The sequence below is a fragment of the Saccopteryx bilineata genome, chromosome 9 (genome assembly GCF_036850765.1).
Source record: "Saccopteryx bilineata isolate mSacBil1 chromosome 9, mSacBil1_pri_phased_curated, whole genome shotgun sequence".
Lineage (NCBI taxonomy): Eukaryota > Metazoa > Chordata > Mammalia > Chiroptera > Emballonuridae > Saccopteryx > Saccopteryx bilineata.
In genome coordinates, this window is record NC_089498.1 from 38,062,179 (window position 1) to 38,088,456 (window position 26,278).

The window sequence follows — 26,278 nt, forward strand, 5'->3', positions numbered from 1 at the left end:
GTCTTACGGGATGCAGCTGATCTGGGGGTAATCTAGTTAAGACAATAAAATGATCTAGAACCAAATGAACAAAACAAAAACATCTCTGGAGAGACAGGCTTACTACCTGACCCTCCCCTTTTGGTGTGCTGTATCTAAACTTCATTGCTTAAAAAAAAAAAAGAAAGCGTTTAATAATTACCTTTGTTGACCTCTGTACCTTCTGGCTTCCTCCACTCCTGGGCACAAGACATGGCCATTCTCGGGGCACAACTGCAGACACAGGCACTCACCCGCACACGCCGATCCCTGGGCTCTGCGGCGTCAAGAAGAAGGTGAGACTGCTGGGTGATGGGCAGGCTGGCCGCTTTCCTGGCCGGGGAGGGGAGGGACTTTATTTAGAGAAAGGGTCCATGACAGGACCATCAACTGTGAATGAAGCCTTGAACCAAGTTTCCTCAGCAATTTTTTTATTCCTGCCATCACTCAGATGAAGAACATCTACACTACAGGGTGGGTCTATTATGTGTGAGGTGCCTTTAATCGTGAGAAGGAATTGAAAAAAATATTCCTCCCTGGAACTTGGTTCTACTAAATAGACCCCGGAAATAGTTACTACTAAATACAATATTTCTTTTTATTTTGGAAAAAAAATTGAAGCTGGACCATGGAGGTAGAATGAGGTTCCAAAGCGTGTCATCGCTGAGAATTAGGGGCCCAAAGGCGCAGGCGTCTGACAAGGAAGGTTGGAAAGGCCAGGAGCTCTGTTCCCAAGGCCTGAACAGCAGTCATAATCAAACGGTTATAACTGGGACTGAGCAGATCGCCCCTAAGGGGTTCACACCTCTACTTCCCTAAAGCAGAAGCCACTGATCTGCTTTTGGAGTCAGGTCTCACAGCCCAGTGCATCGGCAAAGAGCCCTGGTTGAGCTCCTATTTCCGTGTGGCCTGCTGGAGCCTTGGCTGAACCAACGCCTGGCCCTCCTTGCAGCCTCCTAGAACCGGCAGGAGGGGAAAATGGAGGACACAAGCCTGAGGAAAAGAAGAGAGGATCAGAAGTCAATCAACAGCAATGAGCCCAAGACCACAAGTCTCCAAAAGGAGGTAAGGCGGGCCTCCTGGGCAGGCCCTACCCGGCGGGGCAGTGCGTGTTCCTGGGAGCAGCGCAGCGGAGTCCCCGCTGACCTCTGATTTGTAAAGTACATCTCTAAATGAACTTTTTTTTTTCCACTTAACTTCCTTGCACCTTGCCGGTGAGGTCAGCGTATTCTTGTGAGATTAATACAGGCATGCTTCTGTGCAGTGGGCACGCCTCGAGGAGCTGCTGTTTGCTCAGCCCGACAGCCTCTTCAGGGACAGTCAGAACAGACCCTGTGATGTTTGAGTCCCCTCTGTAGCATCGTCGCCAAATATCTGTCCCACTCATGTTTGAATAGCTCCAGTGATCAATTCCCATTCCTGCTCAGTGAGTTTAGCTGGGGTGTGAGTCTGACATGGGTGTGCCACTGGTGAGCCCTCTTGAGTTGGAACGGAGTAAGGACTGGACTTGGAGATGCCTGCAGCCTTGGGGGACCCAGAGCTTGGGTAGGATGGGGCTGGCATTGGGCGATGGGCGGGGGAGTGGAGGCAGAAAGGAGCTGGACACTCCACACTGAGCAGCTCGTCCCTGGTGGACGGTAGCTGCAGGGGGTAAACAGGGAGGAGCAAGCTTCAAGCTCATAGGATGTGGAGTGAGGGCCCTGAGCCAGGTCAGGATGGCTTTGACAGGGACAAGTGGACTGACTGATCACTGGGCCAAAGTGCCCAGAGCTCCCACCCTGTCAGCACAGGGGACAGAGGGAGGAGGGATCTGGGGACTGACAAAGGGGGTGGTGTGGCCTGACTGAGGGTCGGCCTCCGATCTTGGGTCCCCAGTCAACTGATAGGCAGCAGCGCCCTCCCTTTCAGCCATGAACAGAGTACAACTGAGCTAACCCCAGGTGAGTCCTAAACTCGGGGTGAATGCAGACCTCAGCAGGAGGAAGACTGTGGAGGAACCCCACGCAGTGGTAGCCAACCCCACCATAGAGGAGAGAAGCTGAGAATGCCCTGGGAGCTCACCCTAGCTCTGAGACCAGGATGGAAGCTGAGACTGCTCCCTGGGACCCTTCCTTCCATTGTGTGTGTCCCTTGGTGGCAAGCTTTGTTCTCTAGGCTCTAAGCCTGACGCCTCTGTTCAGACAGGCAAACACAAGCATGTTCGCTTGGGCTCCAGAAATCAGCTGAGTGGCTTCTGTGGGCTGATGTTAAAAGTGGGGTGACCAGACTGACCAGGTGGTGGCGCAGTAGATAGAGCACCAACCTGGAACACTGAGTACTCAGGTTCAGAACCCTGAGGCGCTGGCTTGAGTGTGGGATCACCAGTTTGAGCACAGGGTAGCCAGCTTGAGCGTGGGATCATACACATGACCCCATGGTCGCTGGCTTGAGCCCAAAGGTCACTGGCTTGAGCTGAAGGTCACTGGCATGAGCAAGGGGTCACTGGCTCAACTGGAGTCCCCAGATCAAGGCACTTATGAGAAAGCAATCAATGAACAACTAAAGTGCCACAACTATGAGTTGATGCTTCTCATCTCTCTCCCTTCCTGTCTGTCTGTCTCTGTCTGACCCTCCCCCTCCTTCGCTAAAAAAGAAAAAAAGTAGGGGGACCTTGGCTTGTTGGCTCAGTGATAGAGCATTGGTCTGCTGTCTGGATGTCCCAGATTTGATTACTGGTCAGGGCACACAAGAGAAGTGACCATATGCTTCTCTCTCTCTCCCTCTTCTCTCTCTCTCTTCTCCTCTCACAGTCAGTGGCTCAATTGTTGGCCCCAGGCGCTGAGGATAGCTCAGTTGGTTCAAGCATCCGGCCCCAGATGGGGGTTGCTGGGTGGATTTCAGTCAGGGTGCATATGGGAGTTTGTCTTTAAAAAAGTGTTTTTCTTACTTGATTCATGTATAATTTACACAATGAAATGTATAGCTATTCAGTGTTCAATCTGATGAGGTTTATTTTTATTTACTTATTTATTTATTTTTTACAGAGACAGAGAGTGAGTCAGAGAGAGGGATAGACAGGGACAGACAGACAGGAACGGAGAGAGATGAGGAGCATCAATCATTAGTTTTTCATTACGCGTTGCAACACCTTAGTTGTTCATTGATTGCTTTCTCATATGTGCCTTGACCGTGGGCCTTTAGCAGACCGAGTAACCCCTTGTTCGAGCCAGCGACCTTGGGTTCAAGCTGGTGGGCTTTTTCTCAAGCCAGGTGAGCCCGCACTCAAGCTGGTGACCTTGGGGTCTCGAACCCGGGTCCTCTGCATCCCAGTCCGACACTCTATCCACTGCGCCACCGCCTGGTCAGGCCAATCTGATGAGTTTTGACAACCTGATCACCCACAGAAAGTTTCCTCTTGCCCCATTCCCAGAGGGCCCCCACCCTAAGCTCTATACCTGCAGATTATTTTTGCCTGGTTTGGAATGTCCTAGGAATGGAATCAATCAAATGTCTGAGCCGGGTTTTGTCAGTAGGAAGCACATATGCTATAAGATGGCATTAGAGAAAGTTCACAGCTCTCAAGTGTTTCTGTCCCTGGAGGCCTCCATTGCTCACCTCCCACCCCACCTCATGATGCTCCTGGCTGGGACCCCCAACGCTGATTTCACTATTAGCTCTGGGGAAGCTCCGTTCTGCTCTGCCCAGCTAACAGGCATGTCCCTGGAGCCTTTCTTTCTTACTCAAAATGCCCAGGAGACGGCTGCACCCAAGGGAGGGAGGGAGAAGGCTGTGGCTGGACATCTGGACTGGATCTGGTGCAGCATTAACTCTCCTCTCCTTCCTCCACATTGAAGTTGGGCCTGTTGAGCGGCATCTCTATTATCGTGGGCACCATCATCGGCTCCGGGATCTTCGTTTCCCCCAAGTCTGTGCTCAGCAACACGGAAGCCGTGGGGCCCTGTCTCATCGTATGGGCAGCGTGTGGGATTCTTGGAACACTGGGTAAGAAAGATGTCACTCCCTGGCCAGCTCTCCTGTTCAGTGTGGGGCCAGGCTATCTGAGCACTATCCTGTGCTGAGCCTTGCTGCTGCTGGGCGCCTTTCAGTGCTGGTATAAATCAGGCTGTGCTGAAATGTCCAATGGCCAGAGCTCAGCATAGTCCGATGAGAGAGCACCATGGTGGGCCCCTGTGAGCAAGGCCCCCGGAGGAGAGGAGGGCTCTCCACCAAGGCGACATCTCACCAGGGGTCTGGGGTCCCCTCTTCTCTGTGTTCCAGGAGCTCTGTGCTATGCAGAGCTTGGTACGATGATCACCAAGTCGGGGGGCGAATACCCTTACCTGATGGAGGCCTTCGGCCCTATTCCTGCCTACCTCTTCTCCTGGACCAGCTTGTTCATCACAAAGCCCTCCTCCTTTGCCATCATCTGTCTTAGCTTTTCTGAATATGCTTCTGCGCCCTTCTACTCGGGCTGCAAGCCTCCCACAGTCGTTGTCAAATGCCTGGCTGCTGCCGCCATCTGTGAGTACCCAAGTCTGAGTCCCAGGCAAGGATCAGAGGAGACCTGGCACACATGAGGTGGGGACACTCGGGCCTCGCCTGCTGTATGTCTAGAAACTGGCCAAGTGGGCCTGGAGGGAGGTGAGAAGTGGGGCAGGGTCTGGCTTTGGCCCATAGCCTGTCACCCATTGGCATCCCTGCTTGTGGCTGTGGGAGCTGTCAGACAGGGCCCACCGCTTCTCTGTTGCCCTCGGATTTCAAAGGCCATCAGGAGGGGAGGTTGGGGGGATAGAAAGGAGCCTCCTTCCAGGGCCTTGTGAATGGAGGAGCGTTGAGCCCCTGACACAGAATGTTGCCCCCTTCCCAGTGCTCATCACCATGGTGAATGCGCTGAGTGTGCGCCTAGGCAGCTACGTCCAGAACGCGTTCACTGCGGCCAAGCTGGTGATCGTGGCCATCATCATCATCAGCGGACTTGTCCTCCTGGCCCAAGGTGACCTTCAGTGGTGGTGGGGCATCACGCATGGGCCTCCTTTTCATCTGGAGATCTTACTTTTGAGCATATCTCTAAGATAAGAACTCAACAGGAAGAATCTTTAGTTTCCTAGCTTTCCTTTTTTTTTTTTTTTTTTTTTTTGGTACTTTTCTGAAGTGGGGAGGCAGAGAAACAGGCTCCCATATGTGCCCAACCAGGATCTACCCAGCATACCCACTAGGGGGTGATGCTCTGCCAATCTGGGGCATTGCTCCATTGCAACTGGAGCCATTCTAGCACCTGAAGCGGAGGCCATGGAGCCATCCTCAGCACCAGGGCCCACTTTGCTTTAATGCAGCCTTGGATGCAGGAGGGAAGAGAGAGAGAGAAAGAAAGGAGTGGGGGAAAAGTGGAGAAGCAGATGGGCGCTTCTCCTGTGTGCCCTGGCTGGGAATCAAACCCGGGACTTCCACACGCTGGGCCCACGCTCTACAACTGAGTCAACAGGCCAGGACAGTTTCCTACCTTTTCAGAGTTTGTTTAATAACCTGAGGTCATAAAACTCTTTTCACATGGAGATGATACAAAGTCCCACTCTGGTCTGCTGACACCCACTATTCACTGTCTGGCTTACTTACAGGAAATACAAAGAATTTTGAAAATTCTTTTGAGGGCACAAAAACATCCGTGGGAGCCATCAGCCTGGCATTATATAATGGACTCTGGGCCTACGACGGATGGTAAGGCTTGCCAGAGGCAGCACGTCTGGTTGTGGGTTCTGTAGGCTATCTTAAGTAAAACCATGTGGAAAGTAATAGCTTCTCGTTTCTGGGGTTCATTGGGACCCTAAAATTCCACCTTCATATCTCCCTCTTGTTAAGCACCTTGCCCCTCAGCTATCTATTTACTCCTCAGACCCGGAGACACCTGCCCTTCCCCAGTCCCTCTTGTGGCACCCAACCTTGGCAGAGTGGCCCATGAGCAGGCAGGGGTGTGGGTGGGGCTGACGGGGAGAGGCACACAGGCTCCGCCCACTGGAGGCAGTCAGGGCAGCCCAGGCACTTGACAAAGCTAGGATATTCAGCGTCGCTTCTATTTCCCCCTTGAAAATATGAGGTTTGGTCAGTGAGGTTCTGCTTAGGTCCTTTAAGGAAGAAGTGTGGCTGTCCAGGATGCTGGCCTTTCTCTCAAGCAAAGCAGCTGCAGGTTTCATTCACTTTTCAAAGAAGTTTCCTTTTTTTTTTTTTTTGAAGCTGGAAACGGGGAGAGACAGACAGACTCCCGCATGCGCCCAACCGGGATCCACCCGGCACGCCCACCAGGGGCGATGCTCTGCCCACCAGGGGGCGATGCTCTGCTCCTCCGGGGCGTCGCTCTGCCGCGACCAGAGCCACTCTAGCGCCTGGGGCAGAGGCCAAGGAGCCATCCCCAGCGCCCGGGCCATCTTTGCTCCAATGGAGCCTTGGCTGCGGGAGGGGAAGAGAGAGACAGAGAGGAAGGGGGGGGGGAGGAGTGGAGAAGCAAATGGGTGCTTCTCCTATATGCCCTGGCCGGGAATCGAACCCGGGTCCCCCGCACACCAGGCCGACGCTCTACCGCTGAGCCAACCGGCCAGGGCCGAAGTTTCCATTTTTTCAAAGCATCTTATGGACTTGTTATTCTGGAAAATTTACATGATTCGTGTGGAGGGCAAAGGCTCACCAACCAAGAGGTGTGCAGCTCTTCGCAGCCCAGCATTGCCAGGGCCTACTCTGAAAGAAGTAACCACAGAATGCCTGCAGGAAAATCTCCCTGTGGTGGAGAATCTTACATGCGGTCAACATTTATTATTTTGTGTTTCACAATCTTAGCAAATTATGTCACTCATGTTACTTTTCTTTCTCCAGGAATCAGCTCAATTATATCACGGAAGAACTTAGAAACCCTTTCAGGTGAGAAAGCCAAGTCAGGGCAGGAGACAGTGGACAGACAAGCAGACTTCTCTTCTCCCAAGCAAAAAGGTCACCCTTTCTCCTGCTATCCCAGACTCCCTTGCAGACGTGGAATGGTTTCCTGTAAGCTGGTTTCTACTCATCAGAGTTAGGCTTGATTTGGGCAGTGGAATGCCTGCCGAGAGGAAGAACTTCAACTTGACCTCTGGCTTATTTTGCTTATAAACAATTCAATTTTACTGCCTGCTAGTCAGAAAGAGGGAGAGTTCTTTGTCATAGGAAGATGTCACATGTGCCCTGTTGGGGCTGTGCTGTTTCATAAGTCCCCTGCCAATGGGCCTGGGAAGTGCAGCTGTGTCCCCAGCTCCCCCACAGGGAGCAGAGGGAGGGCTGGCCAGAGCGAGTGAGAAGAAAAACACTAGATGACGACAACAACATTCTGAGTCTCAAAGGATGCTCTGGTCTGACCCTGGGTCCCTGGGTTCCTGCCCCTCCCAGAAACCTGCCCCTGGCTATCGTCATCGGGATCCCGCTGGTGACAGGGTGCTACGTCCTCATGAATGTTTCCTACTTCACTGTGATGACAGCGACCGAGCTCCTGCAGTCGCAGGCAGTGGCCGTGGTGAGTGCCCAGGTCTCCGTAGGACAGGGACAGGCAAGGAATAAATGCTCAGGCTGAAGACCCGCAGAGCGGAGGAGGGAAATAGCTGGCTAGGAGATGGGGAGAGCGAGCAGGTTGGGGCAGCACCAAAGATCCACCTGAGGCTAAGGGGCGCTAGCCACCAGCCAGCCTGGAAGGTTCCCTTACCCAGAACACCAGTGGCCTGGAGGCGGAGCTGGGTTTTTGACAAATTAAAGGCAGAGAAAGAGCAAGGAAGTCAATGAAGGGGGGGATTATAAGATCGCCACCTATCACAGCCTGTTCAAGGGTCAGGATGCCTGCCTGCTACCACACCCTGCCCGCCATTAGCCTGAGCCCAGCAGCCTCTGGGGCTGGCTTCCTGCTTCCAGCAGAGGCACTGCGGGCACAGGACCGGAGGGACCCTTACCCCTGCTCTTTCTCTGACCTGTCAGTAAAATCTTATGGCCCAAGCGAGCAGGGACAAATAATAATAATAATGCACTGTGGAGTTTAAGCCAGATAAGGAGGTGAGCAAACACAAGAGTGAGAGGTGTGAGGGACAGTGGAAAAGATGGGACAGGGTCCATGTGCTGGAGGCCTCCGGGATTGGAGTAGAGCTGGAAACAAGGAGGTGACAGGATGGAAAGCAGAGGAGAAGCAGTCTTGATTGTGATGAGCTCACCCAGCTGAGGTGGGAGGCGTAACAGGTCATTCTGAGTGAGGGGCCAAGGCAGGGAGTGAGAGGCCAGGCCTAAATGACATGGAGATGACTAAGAATTATGACCGGGAAAGGTGGAGGAGAGATTTCTGTCACCATCAAGATACTGAGATCCTCTGAAGAGGAGGAAGGAGGCCCAGCTGTTCCCCTCCAGAGCGGTTCTGTCCTCTCCTCTCCAGGAGGAGTCAAAGGCTGTATTCAACTCTGGGTTGGGGCCTGGGCCTTGGGGACAGCACAGCAGCTTTCTTGGGACCCATGGCTCTTGGGGCCACATGAGACCCCCAGGATTCCTCTCACTTCTCTCACCAGACGTTTGGTGACCGGGTTCTCTATCCAGCCTCTTGGGTCGTTCCACTCTTTGTGGCGTTTTCAACCATCGGTGCTGCTAACGGGACCTGCTTCACAGCGGGCAGGTAAGGGACCCCAACACTCACCCCAAGGACAGGGGCACCAGAGCCAATTTCACACTCGAGGCAGACAAGCCTCAAGGCTAACATCCTTAGGGCTCTGCAGGCTAAAGCCCTCAGGGCACAAGCAGGAAATCTGAAGTCCAGGTGAAGAAGCAAAAAGCAGGGACAAGTTTGCACACTGACACGGCCACAGCTGGCCCCACCAGAGAGAGGTCCTGCGTTCCTCTCTGGGGGCAACAGTGCTGCCGACTCAGCACTAGGCAGAGAGGGGGGACATGGGATGAGTGAGGCATTGGTTCACATGTAGTACTCTCACCGTGTACTATTTTTCACCTAATGATATTTCTTGAATATCATGTCCTTTTAATATATACACAGTCTAGACCAGAGATTGGATAACTTTCCCTTAAAGGGCCACATACTGAATATTTTAGGCTTGTAGGCCATCACAACTACTCAACTCTGTCTTTGTAGCGTGAAAGCAAAACAGTGGTTATTTGCATGGGCGGGCCTAGTTTGCCAGCCTATTGACCTTCCTGGTCTAGAAATAGTTATCAACTATGCTGTATTCTACTTCGTGATGTAGCATAATTCAGCATGACCTCCAGTTCTGGGATAGGTGGGGATTGTTCTCATAAACACTGCTGCAGAAGATTCTTTTTTTATTTTTTTATTTTTCTGAAGCTGGAAACGAGGAGAGACAGTCAGACAGACTCCCGCATGCGCCCAACCGGGATCCACCGGCACGCCCACCAGGGGCGACGCTCTGCCCACCAGGGGGCGATGTTCCGCCCCTCCAGGGCGTCGCTCTGCTGCGACCAGAGCCACTCTAGCGCCTGGGGCAGAGGCCAAGGAGCCATCCCCAGCGCCCAGGCCATCTTTGCTCCAATGGAGCCTTGGCTGCGGGAGGGGAAGAGAGAGACAGAGAGGAAGGAGGGCAGAGGGTGGAGAAGCAAATGGGCGCTTCTCCTGTGTGCCCTGGCCGGGAATCGAACCCGGGTCCCCCGCACGCCAGGCCGACGCTCTACCACTGAGCCAACCGGCCAGGGCTACTTTTCTTAATTAAAACAAAAATTTCAGCCCTGCCAGGATAATTCAGTTGGTTAGAGCAGTGGTCCCCAACCTTTTTTGGGCCATGGACCAGTTTAATGTCAGAAAATATTTTCACGGACCGGCCTTTAGGGTGGGACGGATAAATGCACAAAATAAAATTTTGCTGCCGGCATAAAAACTGTGGTATTTTTAAATATAATTGTCAAACTTATGAGACAAGCGTCAAGAGTGAGTCTTAGACAGATGTAACAGAGGGAATCTGGTCATTTTTTAAAAAATAAAACATTATTCAGACTTAAATATAAATAAAACGGAAGTAGCCTGACCAGGCAGTGGCACAGTGGATAGAGCGTCAGACTGGGATGCAGAGGACCCAGGTTCGAGACCCCGAGGTCGCCAGCTTGAGCGCGGGCTCATCTGGTTTGAGCAAAAGCTCACCAGCTTGAACCCAAGGTCCCTGGCTCCAGCAAGGGGTTACTTGGTCTGCTGAAGGCCCACGGTCAAAGCACATATGAGAAAGCAATCAATGAACAACTAAGGTGTCGCAACACGCAATGAAAAACTAATGATTGATACTTCTCATCTCTCTTGGTTCCTGTCTGTCTGTCCCTGTCTATCCCTCTCTCTCATTCACTCTGTCTCTATAAAAAATAAATAAAATTAAATAAAACAGAAATAATATGTTATTTATTCTTTCTCTGCGGACTGGTACCAAATGGCCCACGGACCGGTACCGGTCCGCGGCCCGGGGGTTGGGGACCACTGGGTTAGAGCATTGTCCTGAATGAAGCATAGACGTTGCCAGTTCGATCCTTGGTCAGGGCACATACAGGAACAGCTCTATGTTCCTCTTTCTCTCTTTCTCTCTCCCACTTGCTCTCTCACTAAAATCATCTTGAGTCTGAGTATCAGTTCAGTCCTTTTAATTGCCAAGTAGTATTCCATTACACGGATATATCATATTTTGTTTGTCCATTCATCATTTGATGGACATTTGAATTGTTTCCAGTTTGGGATATTATGACTAATGTTTCTATGAACATTCATATATCATTGTGTGGACTTATGTTTTCATTTCTCTCAGGTAGATATAGAATTGCTGGGTCACATAGTAACTTAATGATTAACCTTTAATAAAACTGCTTAACTGTTTTCCAAGTAGTAGTTCCATTTTAATTTCTATAAACAATGCATGAGAGTTCCAGTCTCTCCACATCTTCACCAACACCTGGTATTGTCTTTTCTCTTTTTTTAGGGAGAGAGAGAAAGAATGAAACACAGAGACAGGGACAGATTATAGTCATTCTAGTGGGCATTAACATGTCATTGTCATTTTAGTTTGACTTTTCCTAATGACTGATACTAAGCTTTTCATATGCATATCATGTATCTTCTGGTGCAATATCTACTCAAATCTTTTGTACATTTTGACCAGGCGGTGGTGCAGTGGATAGAGCATCGGACTGGGATGCTGTGGAACGAGGTTCGAGACCCCGAGGTCGCCAGTTTGAGCGCGAGCTCATCTGGTTTGAGCAAAGCTCACCAGCTTGGACCCAAGGTGGCTGGCTCAAGCAAGGGGTCACTTGGTCTGCTGAAGGCCCCCAGTCAAGGCACATTGAGAAAGCAATCAATGAACAACTAAGGAGCTGCAACAAAAAACTGATGATTGATGCTTCTCATCTCTCTCCCTTCCTGTCTATCTGTCCCTATCTGTGACTCTGTCTCTGTAAAAAAAAAAAAGTCCTTTATATATTCTGGATACAGCCCATTACCAAGTAATCTGATTTGCACATATTTTCTCCCAGTCTCTGTGTAACTTGTCTTCTCATTTCTCTTTATGGTGTTTTTGAAACACCAATATTTTTAATTTTGACAAAGTCCAGTGCAACATATTTTTCATGTATTGTTATATTTAAGAATCTTGGCCCAACCTAGGGTCACAAAGATTTTCTCTTCTGTCTTATCCCAGACATTTTATAGGTTTCTCTTTTACATTTATGTATATGACCATTTTGAGTTAATTTTGTGCCATACTGTACCTGTACAGATTGGGGGTTGGATGGGAACTTGTGCTATACTGGATTATGTTGGATATAATTTTTATGGGGTCAAATCTAAGATCTTTGCTTATCGGTTTCTGAGTTTTCTATCTCTCACAGACAAACCTTCCTCTCTTTCAAGAACACCCACTGCCCTGGCTGGATAGCTCCATAGGTTAGAGCTTCATCCCAAAGTGCAGAGGTTGCCAGTTCGATTCCCTGGCCAGGGCACATACAGGAACAGATCTCTGTTCCTCTCTCTCTCTCTCTCCCTTACACCCTCACTAAAATCAATGAAAAATAAATGGAAAAACACCCACCTGTTTTCTTCTAGCATTTCACTGTAGCTCTTTGATCAACCTGGAATATATTTTGATGTGAAGCATAAAATCTCACTCCCCCCCCAAATTGTAACTATTGTCCCAGTATTCTTTTTTTTTTTTTTTTTTTTTGTATTTTTGTATTTTTCTGAAGCTGGAAACGGGAAGAGACAGACAGACTCCTGCATGCGACTGACCGGGATCCACCCGGCACGCCCACCAGGGGCGATGCTCTGCCCACCAGGGGGCGATGCTCTGCCCCTCCGGGGCGTCGCTCTGCCATGACCAGAGCCACTCTAGCGCCTGGGGCAGAGGCCAAGGAGCCATCCCCAGTGCCCGGGCCATCTTTGCTCCAATGGAGCCTCGGCTGTGGGAGGGGAAGAGAGAGACAGAGAGGAATGGGGGGGGGGGTGGAGAAGCAAATGGGCGCTTCTCCTATGTGCCCTGGCTGGGAATTGAGCCCGGGTCCCCCGCACGCCAGGCCGACGCTCTACCGCTGAGCCAACCGGAATAGTCTACCCCTGCCCCTCCTGGTTTGGAATGCCACCATTCCCATTCCCAGTGTACTTGTCCCTTTCCTGGCACCATCGTCAGACCGCATTCCTCTGCAGCCTCGGCGATGTTGCATCTGTGGGACTAGTGCTCCCGTCTGACTTCTCCCTGCCTGTTCAGCATTTCAGTGGCACCTACACTAATTTTGTCCAGTTCCAAAAGTCCTACTTGAATTTTGAGTGCAGAAAATTGATACCTATTTCTGGAGAACTGGCGGAATTTAAAGAGTGATTCACAGCATCGTTTTGAGCCTGAGTCTCCCCCTCCATCTAGCAACACCCTTCCTCCCACATTCACTGACTTGCTTTGGGAATTAATACCATGTTTATATCTTTGCAAAGTTCAAATATGGAGTCTTAAGTAGATGGTCTTTTTTTTTTTATGGCCTTTGTTTTCCTGACTTCTAATTCTCTCGGGTTGAGGTCGGTGTGTGCGATCTTTATGCTGCCACTGCTTCAGAAATGTTAAGACTTCCCTTGCAGCTTTTTGTACATGCTTCCTCTGGTCTGGAAGACAACACGTACTCTATTAACTTCTTCCAGCTTTTTAAAGCCAGGTTGTACCTTGACTGAAAACTCCTGCTCTCACAGATTTGTCAATTTTGGCCTTTTTTGGTAGATCTTGATAGCCTGTCCCCTTTTTCACTACGAACTGTCCCTCTTTTTTCCTTAAATGCTCTTTTGTCTGATACTGAGATTGCTCAATAAGCCGTTTTTAGGCTGGTTTTAGCAACATGTCCCATCCCTTTCATCTGCAGCCTCTCAGTGTCATCGGCCTGTGGCTTATGTCTCTTTCAAAAATCCCTCCCAAGTCTCTAGCTGGGCAGGTGAATCTGATCACATTTAACTTGATCACTGCTGCAGCTGTAATCATAATTTCTAACACATTCTTTTGGGTTTTCTTGGGTTTTTAAAAAATCTTATCCTATTACCCATCAAATTATCTTTGTTTTTCTTTTGCTGATAGGGAAGTTATATTTCTATTCTTTCAGTAACTACCCCTAAAATTTTACATGAATACCTAATAGAGTAGCAGTACCTCAATCCATTTCCCTCTTACAAGGGCCTGCCTACCCTTGTATACCATAGTGCATCAGCTACAACTTGATTATAAACCCATCTCTCCAAAAAAGCTCATCATGGCAAAAAATTAATAATTCAGCCTGAGCAGGCAGTGGCGCAGGGGATAAAGCATCAAATAGGGATGCAGAGGACCCAGGTTCAAAACCCTGAGGTCGCCAGCTTGAGCACGGGCTCACCAGCTTGAACTGCAGGGTTGTTGGCTCAAGCGTGGAATCCTAAACATGACCCCAGGTCACTGGCTTGAGCGCAAAGGTCGCTGGCTTGAGCAAGGGGTCACTCACCCCCCCCCCACGGCAAGGCACATATGAGAAAGCAATCAATGAACTAAGGAGCTGCAACAAAAAATTGATGCTTCTCATCTCTTTCTCTTTCTGTCTGTCCCTATCTGTCCCTCTCTCTGACTCTCTGTCAAAAAATAAAAAATTCAATACTTTAAATACATACTAACAGGTTCCTGCTGTTTCTCTCTCTTTTTTTTTTTTTTTTTTTTTTTTTTGACAGAGAGAGATAGACAGGATTGGAGAGAGATGAAAAGCATCAGTCATCAGTTTTTCGTTGCGACATCTTAGTTGTTCATTGATTGCTTTCTCATATGTGCCTTGACCGTGGGCCTTCAGCAGACCGAGTAACCTCTTGCTCAAGCCAGCAACCTTGGGTTCAAGCTGGTGAGCTTTGCTTAAGCTAGATGAGCCTGCACTCAAGCTGGCTACCTCAGGGTTTCAAACCTGGGTCCTCTGCATCCCAGTCCGACGCTCCATCCACTGCACCACTGCCTGGTCAGGCTCCTGCTGTTTCTTTAACATTGCTTCTTCAACCAACAACTTCTGAGTTCAGTTTCTTTGTGTTGTAGACCTTTTTTTTTCTTTTGTATTTTTCTGAAGCTGGAAACAGGGAGAGACAGTCAGACAGACTCCCGCATGCGCCCGACCGGGATCCACCTGGCACGCCCACCAGGGGCGAAGCTCTGCCGAGACCAGAGCCACTCTAGCGCCTGGGGCAGAGGCCAAGGAGCCATCCCCAGCGCCCGGGCCATCTTTGCTCCAATGGAGCCTTGCTGCGGGAGGGGAAGAGAGAGACAGAGAGGAAGGGGGGGGTGGAGAAGCAAATGGGCGCTTCTCCTATGTGCCCTGGCCGGGAATCGAACCCAGGTCCCCCGCACACCAGGCCGACGCTCTACCGCTGAGCCAGCCGGCCAGGGCCTGTGTTGTAGACTTTTTAATAGTTTCTGGGGTTGAAGAATAGTAAATGTCTCATAGCTATTGTTGATCTAAAATGGATTTATTTTGCCAGTAATCTTGAATGATAACTTAGCTATAGATCATTTTCATCTAAAAATTTATTTCCTTCCTCACTGAAAAAGTGATTTTTCATGAGATGGCTGATGTTGTTCCGATTTTGTAGTTTATCTTTTAAATTCAGTACCTTTAAATTTTTTCCCTTTTTCCTCCCATGGTAGTTTATTTTTCTAGAACTGGGTTCAAGGTGAAGACTCAGTTTGTCAGTTCTGTAAAAGCTCTCTGCTCTTCTTTGAATTTACCTGACCTAGAGGTGGATTAAGGTCGGTTGAGGCTCTGGGTGCAGAAGAAAATATTGGGCTTCTTTTTTTTTTTTTTTTTTTTTTTTTTTTTAGAGAGACAGAGAGAGAGAGAAGGGAGAGGAGCAGAAAGCATCAACTCTCATATGTGCCTTGGCCAGGCAAGCCCAGGGTTTTGAACCGGCGACCTCAGCGTTCCCAGGTCGACACTTTATCCACTGCGCCACCACAGGTCAGGCAATATATTGGGCTTCTTAAAAAAAAAAAAAAAAAAGACAGGGAAAATAAAAATACATGTTAACCATATTTTTAAATAAATAAAAAATATTATGTACTATTAATGTTAAAATTTCACATATGAAACCAAACTTGGTGTCATTAGAAAAAAGTGTAAAGTTGGGGTTTTGCGGGGCCCAGGATGTGCGCCCAGAGTGCCCGTTGTTAAATCTGCCTCTGACCTGATCCCACTCAATGAAGTCAAGCTTCTTCCTGTTTCTTCTAACTTCCTGTCTACATTTTCCATTTCTCTATGTTTCCTATTTACAGCTAGCTTCTAATATACTTTTTCTGTTGTTGCTTACATTTTTAATCTGTAATTAATTTTATTTTTGGAAATTGTTTAGCCTTCTTCCTTTTTTTCTCTAACATCTTACAGCTTCAGATTATTGAACCATCAGGAGTTCTTGGGTAGAACCAGTTCATTTGTTTGCGTCTCCTGACTTAGCCTTAGTTTGCTTGACTTTTTTAAACACGAAGTTCTGGATTTAGGGAGCGCGAGGCACATCTGTATTTGCCGCTGACAGGCGCTCCAAGCACTGGGGTCCGTTGGCCCTGGACTTACATTTTACTTTTATTTCTTACATAACTTTCAGGACCTCCTCCTTGACAGGGCCTCCCTAAGCCACGCGGCCCTCCTCCCGCCCCCCTCCGCCCCCCATGTATGTGACTCCACAGCACCAGGATGCAGTCTTCTGGTTTCTCCAGAACTCACCCACCTTCAAAAGCCAGACTCACCCCTGAATACCCCAGGGTCACAACTCAGTCCTTCTCTGTGGCGTTGGTAGTAAAGCCGAGGGCACGCTCGCGTGTGCGGTGCCGCAGCCTACCCTCTGACCGGCTGACTTCCGTCTTTTCCAGACTCGTTTACGTTGCGGGCCGGGAAGGCCACATGCTTCAAGTGCTCTCTTACATCAGCGTCAAGCGCCTGACTCCGGCCCCCGCCATCATCTTTTATGTAAGTATGAATTCCACCAGGAAAACATCCCTTGGGCAGAGGGTCCCTCAATTTGGTTGAAGTAAACCCGTATTGATTGCTAAGCCCCGTGGTTTTCAAATGACCCAGGTTCCCTTAGTCCTCAACTTGAAACAGTTTATAAAAAAAAGTCCAACAGTTTACCCACGTTCTGAATTTATCCACGAGACTGGATCGCCTAATCTCGTACCCTCTGTATGTCTTACATGAACATTTGTGTGCCCTGCGTCCCCTACAAACTTACAGGGAAGGGGAGTAAGGTATTTTACGAGTTGGCTACTGGCAAGAGCTTCTCATTATGGCCCAATAATTTAGAAGTCATGGGATCCTTGTGCAGTGATGGCCCTATGACATCTAATTGGAGTTTCTTAGTGGGGGATAGTCCTTGGCTGTGTGCAGTGGTTTTGGGTACCCGCAGGCTGTCCACCTGGCCCCAGGGCCAGACTCCTTCTCCCACCTCCAGAGGACCACAGTCCTCTGCCAACTTCCTTCCTTTAGTTGGTTTTTTTTTTTTTTTGGTCTTCTTTTTGTCAACCTCCTCCCTTTGAAGAGGAAGGAAGAGACCCCAAATTACAAGGCCCTTGGAATTTACTAGGTGCAGATAATGCAGGTCAAGACCAGACACGGGCAGCCTGGGTTTCACAGCCCAGAGCCCTTTCCCACGGTGAAAACCCTGTGCAGTGAAAACTCATGATTAGGAAGCTGATACAACACACATACATTTGTATTCTGTTTTCCCCTGCTTAACACTGCAGCTTCAAAGTCACAAATTTCCCAAGCCCTTCCTGTCAGGCCTCAAAGAGAACACCTGTCATAGCCTGTCTGGTTCAACTCCAAATATAATGGGGTACAGTTCTCTTGTGCTGAAATATTCACGGGGAAAAAAACCTGCTGCCTCAGTCTTTTGTGAAGTGACAAGGATGGTGACCTAAGAAGTCATTCTTCTTTATTCTAGGGTATCATAGCCACTATTTACATCATCCCTGGTGACATAAACTCATTAGTCAATTACTTCAGTTTTGCTTCGTGGTTGTTTTATGGCTTAACAGTTCTGGGACTTATTGTGATGAGGTTCACGAGAAAAGAACTGGAAAGACCTATCAAGGTAGGTTCAGTACCCCGAATGTCACGAGTGCCTTGGATTTCTTGAAATGAATTCGAGAGATTCGAGGGGTGTGCTTGCTGTTCCCAACCTGACCCTACTCTTCTCTGGAATAACATGTTTTAGAGTGGAGTTTGCTCATCACTTCATACAGTTTATGATCCAATTAGCCATCTAATTACTAATTTACTAAGTTGTCAAGAATACCTGTGACCTCTCTAACCTGAGAAAGATGTCCAGTTCTACGAGTTCTGGTGTCTCTCAAGCAGACTTTTCATAGACCAATGAGGACTTCAGAATTCTGGCCCCCGACCCATTCTTGTATATACATGTGACCACTAACTGTCACACCTACCACCTTTGGACTCCCTTCCACCTCCCTGCGTGGCTCCAGGAACACGATCTGCTGGACTGAGCTCCTCTCCAGCCCTTGAACCCACTGATTGACCTCAGAGATTCAGAACTGGGGCAATCTGATTCAGTGCTCCTGACATATAAAAAAGGGAGTGCCAGCTCCAACTATCAAGTGTTCTTGCCTCAGATCTAACCCCCAGCTTACAGGAAATCTGAGGGCCGAGGGGAGCATGTTACCAGGCAAAGCCAGGACTATGCACTGTACAGAACAAACTCCCACACTCCATGACCAGATAAAAAAAGAAATGAATAAACATGTTGAAAACACAGTCCTCATCAGTTAAGAGATGTATAATGAATGTGTTATAGCTAAAAGGATATCTAACATTTCCTCTATTTTAGGGAAACAAAAAAAGGTAAATAAAATTGGAAAAATTACTGAAATATTATTGAAATTGGAGGAGAGATACATGGGAGTTCATTAATTCTTCTTCCTGTACCAATGTTTTGATTTTAAATGATTTCCAAAAGAAAAAAAAATGCACATGGCCAAAATGAATGACACCATGCTGTCTTGCTGACAGGTACCCATTTTCATCCCCATCTTGGTGACTCTCATATCCGTGTTTTTGGTTTTGGCCCCAATCATCAGTGAACCCGCGCTGGAGTATCTCTACTGTGCGTTATTTATACTGAGCGGCTTGATATTTTACTTCCTTTTTGTCCACTACAAGTTTGGATGGGCTCAGAAAATCTCAAGTAAGTATCCAGCGAGGGGCGGTTCTGCTCAGCGCAGCACAGCCAGGCTCCTGCAGCCACACCCTCCCCGGTTCTACCAGCACTATCACCGGTCTCAGGCAGCTATCAGATGCCACCTCGGCTCTGCAGAGACACATCAGCCCTTCCCTGCAGGGTGACTGCCTCCTTTGTTTCCATCAGTTACAGTAAAAAGTAGAAAGAGAAAGCACCACAATCGTCCCTCACCATATTGCGGTTCACTTTTCTTAGTCTCACTGTATTGCAGATTTTAAAATTGTATAGATCTAATTTTGAATTGCGGATTTTTTGCTGTATTGCAGGATTTTGCGGTATAAAGGTATTTTTATATATTTATTATTTTATTTTTGTGGTAAAATAACAAAATAAGTGTGGGAAAGGTTTATGAGTGTGGGGAGGGGCCCTGGCCGGTTGGCTCAGTGGTAGAGCGTCGGCCTGGCGTGCAGGAGTCCTGGGTTTGATTCCCGGCCAAGGCACACAGGAGAAGTGCCCATCTGCTTCTCCACCCCTCCCCCTGTCTGTGTCTCTTCCCCTCCCGCAGCCAAGGCTCCATTGGAGCAAAGTTGGCCCAGGCGCTGAGGATGGCTCTGTGGCCTCTGCCTCAGGCGCTAGAGTGGCTCTGGTTGCAACAGAGCAACGCCCCAGATGGGCAGAGCATCGCCCCCTGGTGGGCATGCCGAGTGGATCTCAGTCGGGTGTATGCGGGAGTGTGACTGACTGCCTCCCCGTTTCCAACATCAGAAAAAAAAAAAAAGTGGCCCTGGCCGGTTGGCTCAGCAGTAGAGCGTCGGCCTGATGTGTGGGGGACCCGGGTTCGATTCCCAGCCAGGGCACATAGGAGAAGCGCCCATTTGCTTCTCCACCCCCACCCCCTCCTTCCTCTCTGTCTCTCTCTTCCCCTCCCGCAGCCAAGGCTCCATTGGAGCAAAGATGGCCCGGATGCTGGGGATAGCTCCTTGGCCTCTGCCCCAGGCGCTAGAGTGGCTCTGGTTGCAGCAGAGCCAGAGCGAAGCCCCAGAGGGGCAGAGCATCGCCCCCTGGTGGGCAGAGCGTGGCCCCTGGTGAGCGTGCCGGGTGGATCCCGGTCGGGCGCATGCGGGAGTCTGTCTGACTGTCATTCCCTGTTTCTGGCTTCAGAAAAATACAAAAAAAAAAAGAAAAAAGAAAAAAGAAAAAAAAGTGTGGGGAGGGTTTATAAAGCTTTAAAATATATATAAATAATAAATATAAGGTCGCTACTTCGTGGATTTTCGCCTATTGAAAGGGGTTCTGGAACCTAACCCCCGCGATAGACAAGGGACCACTGCATTTTCCTTTCTTTTTTAATTGTGAAATACCCATAAAATTTACCATTTCAACCATTTTTAAGTATGCAGTCCAGCAGTGCTGTCTGTTCCCACTGTTGGACATCCACATCCGATCTCCAGAGCAACCCTTTCTCTTGCCTGATAGGCAGACTTCACCGGAGTCTCAGCAGCATCCCAGAGACACCCAAAAAGTGATGGAATTGAGGCAAGAGCCCAAGCCTTCAATGCCAAGGCCACAGCTCTTATTTTCCACTCAGCAATCCTGGTTCCTCATGTATTTTAAGACAATTGCCTAAAAGTTTAGCTACATAGCCATTTGGTTTTTTTAGATTTATTCATGTTAGAGAGGAGGAGGAGGGTAGGAGAGGGAAGTATCAACTTGTATTTTCTCCCTACATGTGCCTTGACCAGGCAAGGCCAGGGTTTGGAACCAGCAGCCTCAGTGTTCCAGGTCAACGCTCTATCCACTGCACCACCACAGGTCAGGCTACATAGCCACTTTCACTTTGAAAAGGAAAGCGGTGCCAAAGTACACCAAGGAGACTCTGAAGGACACCTGTGTGTGACAGTCACAAGGTGTTAGCCTATATGGCAGACCCCACTGCGCCATCTGTACGGCCTTCTGGCCCCCAGCACCCTCACCAGGCCAACAGCGACCCACAGCCTGTTTCCTGGTCTCCCTCCCCTATACCGTGAGTTCCTACAAAGCAGGAATTTGGCTGGATCTATATAGACAACAGCCACTTAATATTTAATGTGTAAATGTGATTTAAAATCTGGCCCTAGCTGGTTGGCAAAGTGGATAGAGCATCGATCTGGTGTGAAGACATCCTGGTTCAATCCCTGGTCAGGGCACACATGAGAAGTGACCATCTGCTTCTCTCCCCCTCCTCTCCCCTTTTCTCTCTCTTTACCTCCCACAACCATTGGCTCAACTGGTTCAAGTATCAGCCCTGAGTGCTGAGGATAGCTCAGCTGATTCAAGCATCAGCCCCAGATGGGGGTTGCTGGGTGGATCCCGGTCAGGACATATATGGGAGTCCATCTATCTCCCCTCCTCTCACTTAAAAAAAAAATTGCCTCTTCCTTTCAGCTTGTCTGGACAGGAAAGTACAACCCTCCCTTCAGGTACTCCCGTGGTTATTTATATACATACAACTTAGGCAGACATACAAGGTAGGAAAATCAAAACCCAATGGACAGCCAGTGAGGTTGCCCTGCAGGCCTGACTGAGACTGTGCCAGCAGAAGCTAGGAGGCCTTTCTCCAGCTTGGGCAGGTTTCAGATCCTCTCTCAGCTCCAGTTCCTCACCTCTGAGTAAGGCACCACCACTTACCTGACAGTGTTAAAAGCAAAGAAGATCTGTTTCATGTTAACAAAGTGAAGCCAAATACAAAATACAGCTTTATTGTTTCCACCAAAGATTTGTTTCCTTTTCTGAAACAGCTCACTCCACCTCAACCTCCTTACTTTAATCTATCCCTTAACTGAGAAGGATTACACACACACTACTATTGAAAAGTAAGACATTTAATACTGTGAGAAAGGCAGCCATTTTTCCCCCATGTCTCTGAAAATAAACTTAGATTTGCCCATACTGACGAGAAGCTAGCCAGGATGCCTTGCAACCTAAATGTAGAAAATGTCTGGGGTTCTTTTTTTTGACTGTTCATTTTTAAATTTTTTTCCCTTAATTTTTAAAAATTGAATTCACTAGGGTGACATTGGTTAATAAAATTATATAGATTTCCAGTGTACAACTCTATAATACATCATCTGTATATTGTATTGTGTGTTCACCACCCTGTCAAGTCTCCTTCCATCACCAGTTATCCTCTCTTCACCCTCTTCTACCTCCCTCCAAAGTATGCATTCTTTCTCAGATTTAGAATATTTAGCCAAGCAGCTCCCTACAAAAATCAGTAAGTTGGAATTAAGCAGGTGAAAAGAATGAACAATCTATGTTTTAAACAAAATGCAGTCTTTAGTGACTTCAGACTAAATATTCAACTCTTGGTCAGTGGTAAACATGTATCTATAGTGAGTTATTCATATTTTTCCAATGAATTGTTTAGTGGAAATAAAAGATTTAGCAGGCTCCTAATGCTTCACGGGAAATAATTTGTGTCAAAAGAATATGGGAACCACCAGGATGGGTCTTACTACCTCCCACCACTGCGCCCCGAGCACAGCTTAACGGGGCACATCATGAAGTAATGACAGTATTACTGCTCGCCAATAAGCACAGAAAAGCTCATCTCATTACGGTTTTCTAACTGCACTTTTTTATTTTCACTCAGAGCCTGTCACCATGCACCTTCAGATGCTGATGGAAGTTGTCCCACCAGAGGAAGCGTCTGAGTAACTCGGTTTCCTGCAGTCAAGTCCAAGTTGTAATGAATTTATTTTTGTAAGCAGTGTTTGTAGTTATTTCTTCCTGATGTTTTTCTTAAGAAAAAAAATGTATTCCAATATATATGATACTACTATTTTTAGGTATTCTTAATTCTCTGGGCTGGGGGGGGGGTGTTCCAGACAGGAGAAGTGACAGGTGTCTGCAAGTTGGGCCGGCACAGATGGCACTTACACAAGGCTGACGGCTGGGGAGGGCTGAATAAAACTACCACCATTCCGTTACAGCAGCAACTCTTTAACAAGGGGAATGTCACACCTACTTAAATAAAGGGTCTTCATTAAACTCAGTGATCAAAATGGTATACTTATTTTTTATATAAAATTGGTTGACACTTTTGCTTTGATTGAAACAATTTTGACAACACTGAAGAACAAATGTTTACTACTCACCCTCCCTTTCCCCAAGATGCCGCCGCCCCATTAACTTGGGACGTGCAGGCAGGTGTGTGCGAGGCTGGATGTCGAGGTCCCCACCACAGCCGACCCTCAGAGCCGGGCCGGCCCCGCGGCCAGTGCTCAGCACCAGGCTCCCAACGGCCTTCACTGGCATTTTAGCCAAAGCAAAAAGCATGGTGAATAAAATTCTATTTTGCATTTGGCACTCAGGGAAAAGTCTGTCTAAAAAAAAGATGTAAAAAGTAACATTCCTGTGAAAATACTGTAATGTTATCAATATACTTCAAAAGACATCACACAACTATGTGAGCCATTTTAAAGCATGAAGACCAATCTTGTATTTCAGACATATTCCCAAAACATGAAATCAGTACCTATCAGTAGAACAAAAAAACAATTAGTAATCATTTACATTTCACAAGTGTCAGTGTCCTGTGTCCTACACAGTACTTCAAATAGGGAATATAGATGTGTGAAAAAGAACTGAAGATAGTTTAAGGCAGAGCCCTCCTCCCAGTATTTTCATTCAGATGTTTGTGAGTTACACATGAGAATGCATGGCGTCTTGAGATGTCCCATTAATACTTGGAAAACACACATGTGCACAACTCTACTACTATCTTTTGCTATATTTTACAAAAGAGACAGAATACGCCTGACCAGGCAGTGGCGCAGTGGATAGAGCGTCGGACTGGGATGCAGAGGACCCAGGTTTGAGACCCTGAGCTCACTAGCTTGAGTGTGGGCTCATCTTGTTTGAGCAAAAGCTCACCAGCTTGGACCCAAGGTTGCTGGCTTGAGCAAGGGGTCACTCGGTCTGCTGAAGGCCCGCGGTCAAGGCACATGTGAGAAAGTAATCAATGAACAACTAAGGTCTTGCAACGAAAAACTGATGATTGATGCTTCTCATCTCTCTCCATTCCTGTCTGTCTGTCCCTGTCTATCCCTCTCTCTGACTCTCTCTCTATCCCTGTAAGAGAGGAAAAAAAAAAAAGACAATACAACTGAGCACCAAACTGCAGGCAGCCGACAAGCACAGGGACAGCCAGTGCAGCTCAGGAGGCCTTGGCCACCAGCCTAAAGGCCTCTCTCCAGAGGAGTAAAAGCTGCAGCTAAGAAACTGACACCTCATGAGGACACATGAGGAGCTTCAAGAGTCAAAACCTTCGCCAACAAAGACACGGACTTCCTGTTTCCTGAAAAGCCTGCCCGATTTAGCTAAGAAAAAGGAAAATCATCACCATACTTCATTTGCCAGTTTGAACCTGCTAGTCAACCCCAGGAGTCAGGGCAGCAGTGGGCACTGGGGCACCACGTCCTGCCACCAGCGGGCAGTGGTCTGACCTCAGTCTGGGAGCTGTCATGCAGACATCACGCAGACCAGAGGCTGGCCCCCAGCAGGGCTCTGGGGCACCTCCTGAGGTGGCTGCGTGGTGAGCAGGTGAAGAACTTGAGACAGAGTATGATCCAGACCTGCTCACAGGACGGCCTGGTGACACGAGTTCCCCTCTGGGGTATCCCCAGACTTGAGCATCTGTGCTTTCTAATATAGAAAAAGAAGACAGACCTGGAGGCAGTCACAACAGTCATGTCCTAGCAATGTGCTCTTCTGCGTCTGGGCAGACTCGTGCTGAAGATGCGTACAGCATTTCCACGGCCCAGTGCTCTCCTGTCTACCTTTCCCAATTAACATGGGAAGTCAGGCTCAGGGCATGCCCACATTGGAGGAGTAATGGCAATACACAGTCCTCCTGACTACCTTGTGAACCTGGGTGCCTCAGCTCCCAGAGTGGGGTCATGAACATTTTTAGGGGCCGTCACATCCAGGTGTGCTAAGAGTTACCTGCAAGCACCCCACAGGTCCTTTTCAGTTTCCACTGAAAGGAAACCTTTGTTACTCAGGACTCTGCAGGGTCAGAGGAGGGTTCCTCATAGCCCAGCTCCAGAAAGCCTTGGGTCTGGCTGGTTTTGCTGAGGCCACCCCATTTTTATCTTTGGACTATCTTCAGACAAAGTAAACTTACCTGGTTCCTAGCAACACCTTCAGAATACAGAGGTATTAGTGCACAGACAGTTCTGCTGAATCCCAGCTAACTCATGGTAGAAAGGCTTTGCTAAGACTGCTGAGTATGGATTTGTAAGATGGAAACTTCAATTTATAATTACAGGTACAGGATATTTTTAGGAATGTACCAAACATAGGTTTAAATGGAAAAAAAAAAGACCAGCTCCAGATAGTACCGTTCATTACCTGAATACGACTGGGTGCTCTTTGTCACTCAACTGGAAGGTGTCGGGATGGCTTCGTGGGAGGCGGTGAGCAGGCCAGCCCGGGGAAGCTGGCTGGTCAGACCCACACTGTCTGTGCTTCCTCTCTCCTTTCACAGTCTTGGCTTCAGCCCATTTTTAAATCAACTCAGAATTTTTCACCATTACTAATCCCAGTGCCACAAGATGACAGTAAGTAATAAAAAGGCATAAATGTGACTGCTTTATTTTATTGATTGATTTTAGACAGAGAGGAAGAGAGAGAGAGAAACATCCATTTGTTGCTCCTCTTATTTATGCATTCATTGGTTGATTCCCGTATGTGCCCTGACGGGAGCTCAATCTCGCATCCTGGGCATATCAGCTCTAACCAACTCACTACCCAGCCAGGGCCTTGACGGCTTGTCTTCTTAACTTGCAGTCACGCAGCAATATCCTCCTCCCCTTCTACCCTCAGGCTTCTGGTCACTCCTCATTCACTCTCACTGCCGTCATCCCCCGAAGTCAGGTCACTGCTCTCAGTCACTTCTGCAGCTTTGCAGGACCGGTTTTTAGAATTTACAACTAAAAGAGTTATTATTATTATTTAAGATATTTATTGATTTTACAGAAAGAGGAAAGAGGGGGTATCAACTCCTAGTTTCTTCACTTTTTAGTTGTTCATTGATTGCTTGTTGTATGTGCCTTGCTCGAGCACAAGCCCAGGTTTTTGAACTGGTGACCTCAGCATTTCAGGTCGACGCTTTATCCACTGAGCTACCACAGGCCAGGCAGAATTAGATATTATTTAAAACATATGTTAACAACAGACAAATTAGCAAATCTTTTTGCCTCCCATTATTTTGGTCAATGTAGAAAAGTCTCATGGGTTCTATCTACCTCTTTTTTTTTTACTTATTTCATTAATTTGGGTAAGAAATGAGCCAGTAAAATTTGCCTGCTTATAAGTAAATCTTTCTCCTAGAAAAATTATGTGTAAAAGTATTACAAGAGATATGTTTATAACTAAGAGTTGATAATTCCTCAAGCCAGAACATTAAGCACCAAGATCAAGCACAAGAAGAAAACTAATTCCTAAGGGCTTTATGCTAACAACCCATTTCCACAGAGGCCACATTCCTATAATCAGCTGAGTGGTGATGCCCACCCCATGGCCCTCAGGACCAACCACTCC

General features: G+C 48.1%; 2 protein-coding genes across 5 annotated transcripts in view; one reads left to right on the forward strand and one right to left on the reverse strand.

Moving 5' to 3' along the window:
• On the forward strand, window positions 1–22,727 carry SLC7A9 (solute carrier family 7 member 9). 3 transcript variants are annotated; one of them, XM_066242580.1, is made up of 13 exons: window positions 1–314; window positions 843–1,083; window positions 3,852–3,999; window positions 4,276–4,518; window positions 4,865–4,990; window positions 5,613–5,712; window positions 6,859–6,903; window positions 7,402–7,525; window positions 8,553–8,656; window positions 16,371–16,467; window positions 17,441–17,590; window positions 18,526–18,700; window positions 22,326–22,727. In XM_066242580.1, the coding sequence occupies exons 2-13, from the start codon at window positions 997–999 to the stop codon at window positions 22,388–22,390; spliced, it is 1,464 nt and encodes a 487-aa protein (XP_066098677.1). In that variant the 5' UTR covers window positions 1–314; window positions 843–996; the 3' UTR covers window positions 22,391–22,727. The 3 variants fall into 3 exon arrangements, with proteins under 3 accessions (XP_066098677.1, XP_066098679.1, XP_066098676.1); XM_066242582.1 differs by having other exon boundaries at window positions 870–1,083; XM_066242579.1 differs by having other exon boundaries at window positions 971–1,083.
• Window positions 22,728–25,330: 2,603 nt separating this feature from the next.
• The window catches only part of TDRD12 (tudor domain containing 12), an 87,249-nt gene continuing 86,301 nt past the window's right edge, over window positions 25,331–26,278 (reverse strand). For both annotated transcript variants that reach the window (XM_066244050.1, XM_066244051.1), the window contains one exon: window positions 25,331–25,668. In XM_066244050.1, the coding sequence (XP_066100147.1) occupies window positions 25,577–25,668 (92 nt within the window). In that variant the 3' untranslated portion in view covers window positions 25,331–25,576. The remainder of the gene's footprint in view (window positions 25,669–26,278) is intronic.

Coding starts and splice junctions, on each gene's coding strand:
- SLC7A9 (XM_066242580.1), top strand. CDS start 997: ATGGAGGACACAAGCCTGAGGAAAAGAAGAGAGGATCAGAAGTCAATC. Junction 4,519..4,864: donor CCTGGCTGCTGCCGCCATCT/GTGAGTACCCAA, acceptor CCCCCTTCCCAG/TGCTCATCACCATGGTGAAT. Junction 17,591..18,525: donor AACTGGAAAGACCTATCAAG/GTAGGTTCAGTA, acceptor TCTTGCTGACAG/GTACCCATTTTCATCCCCAT.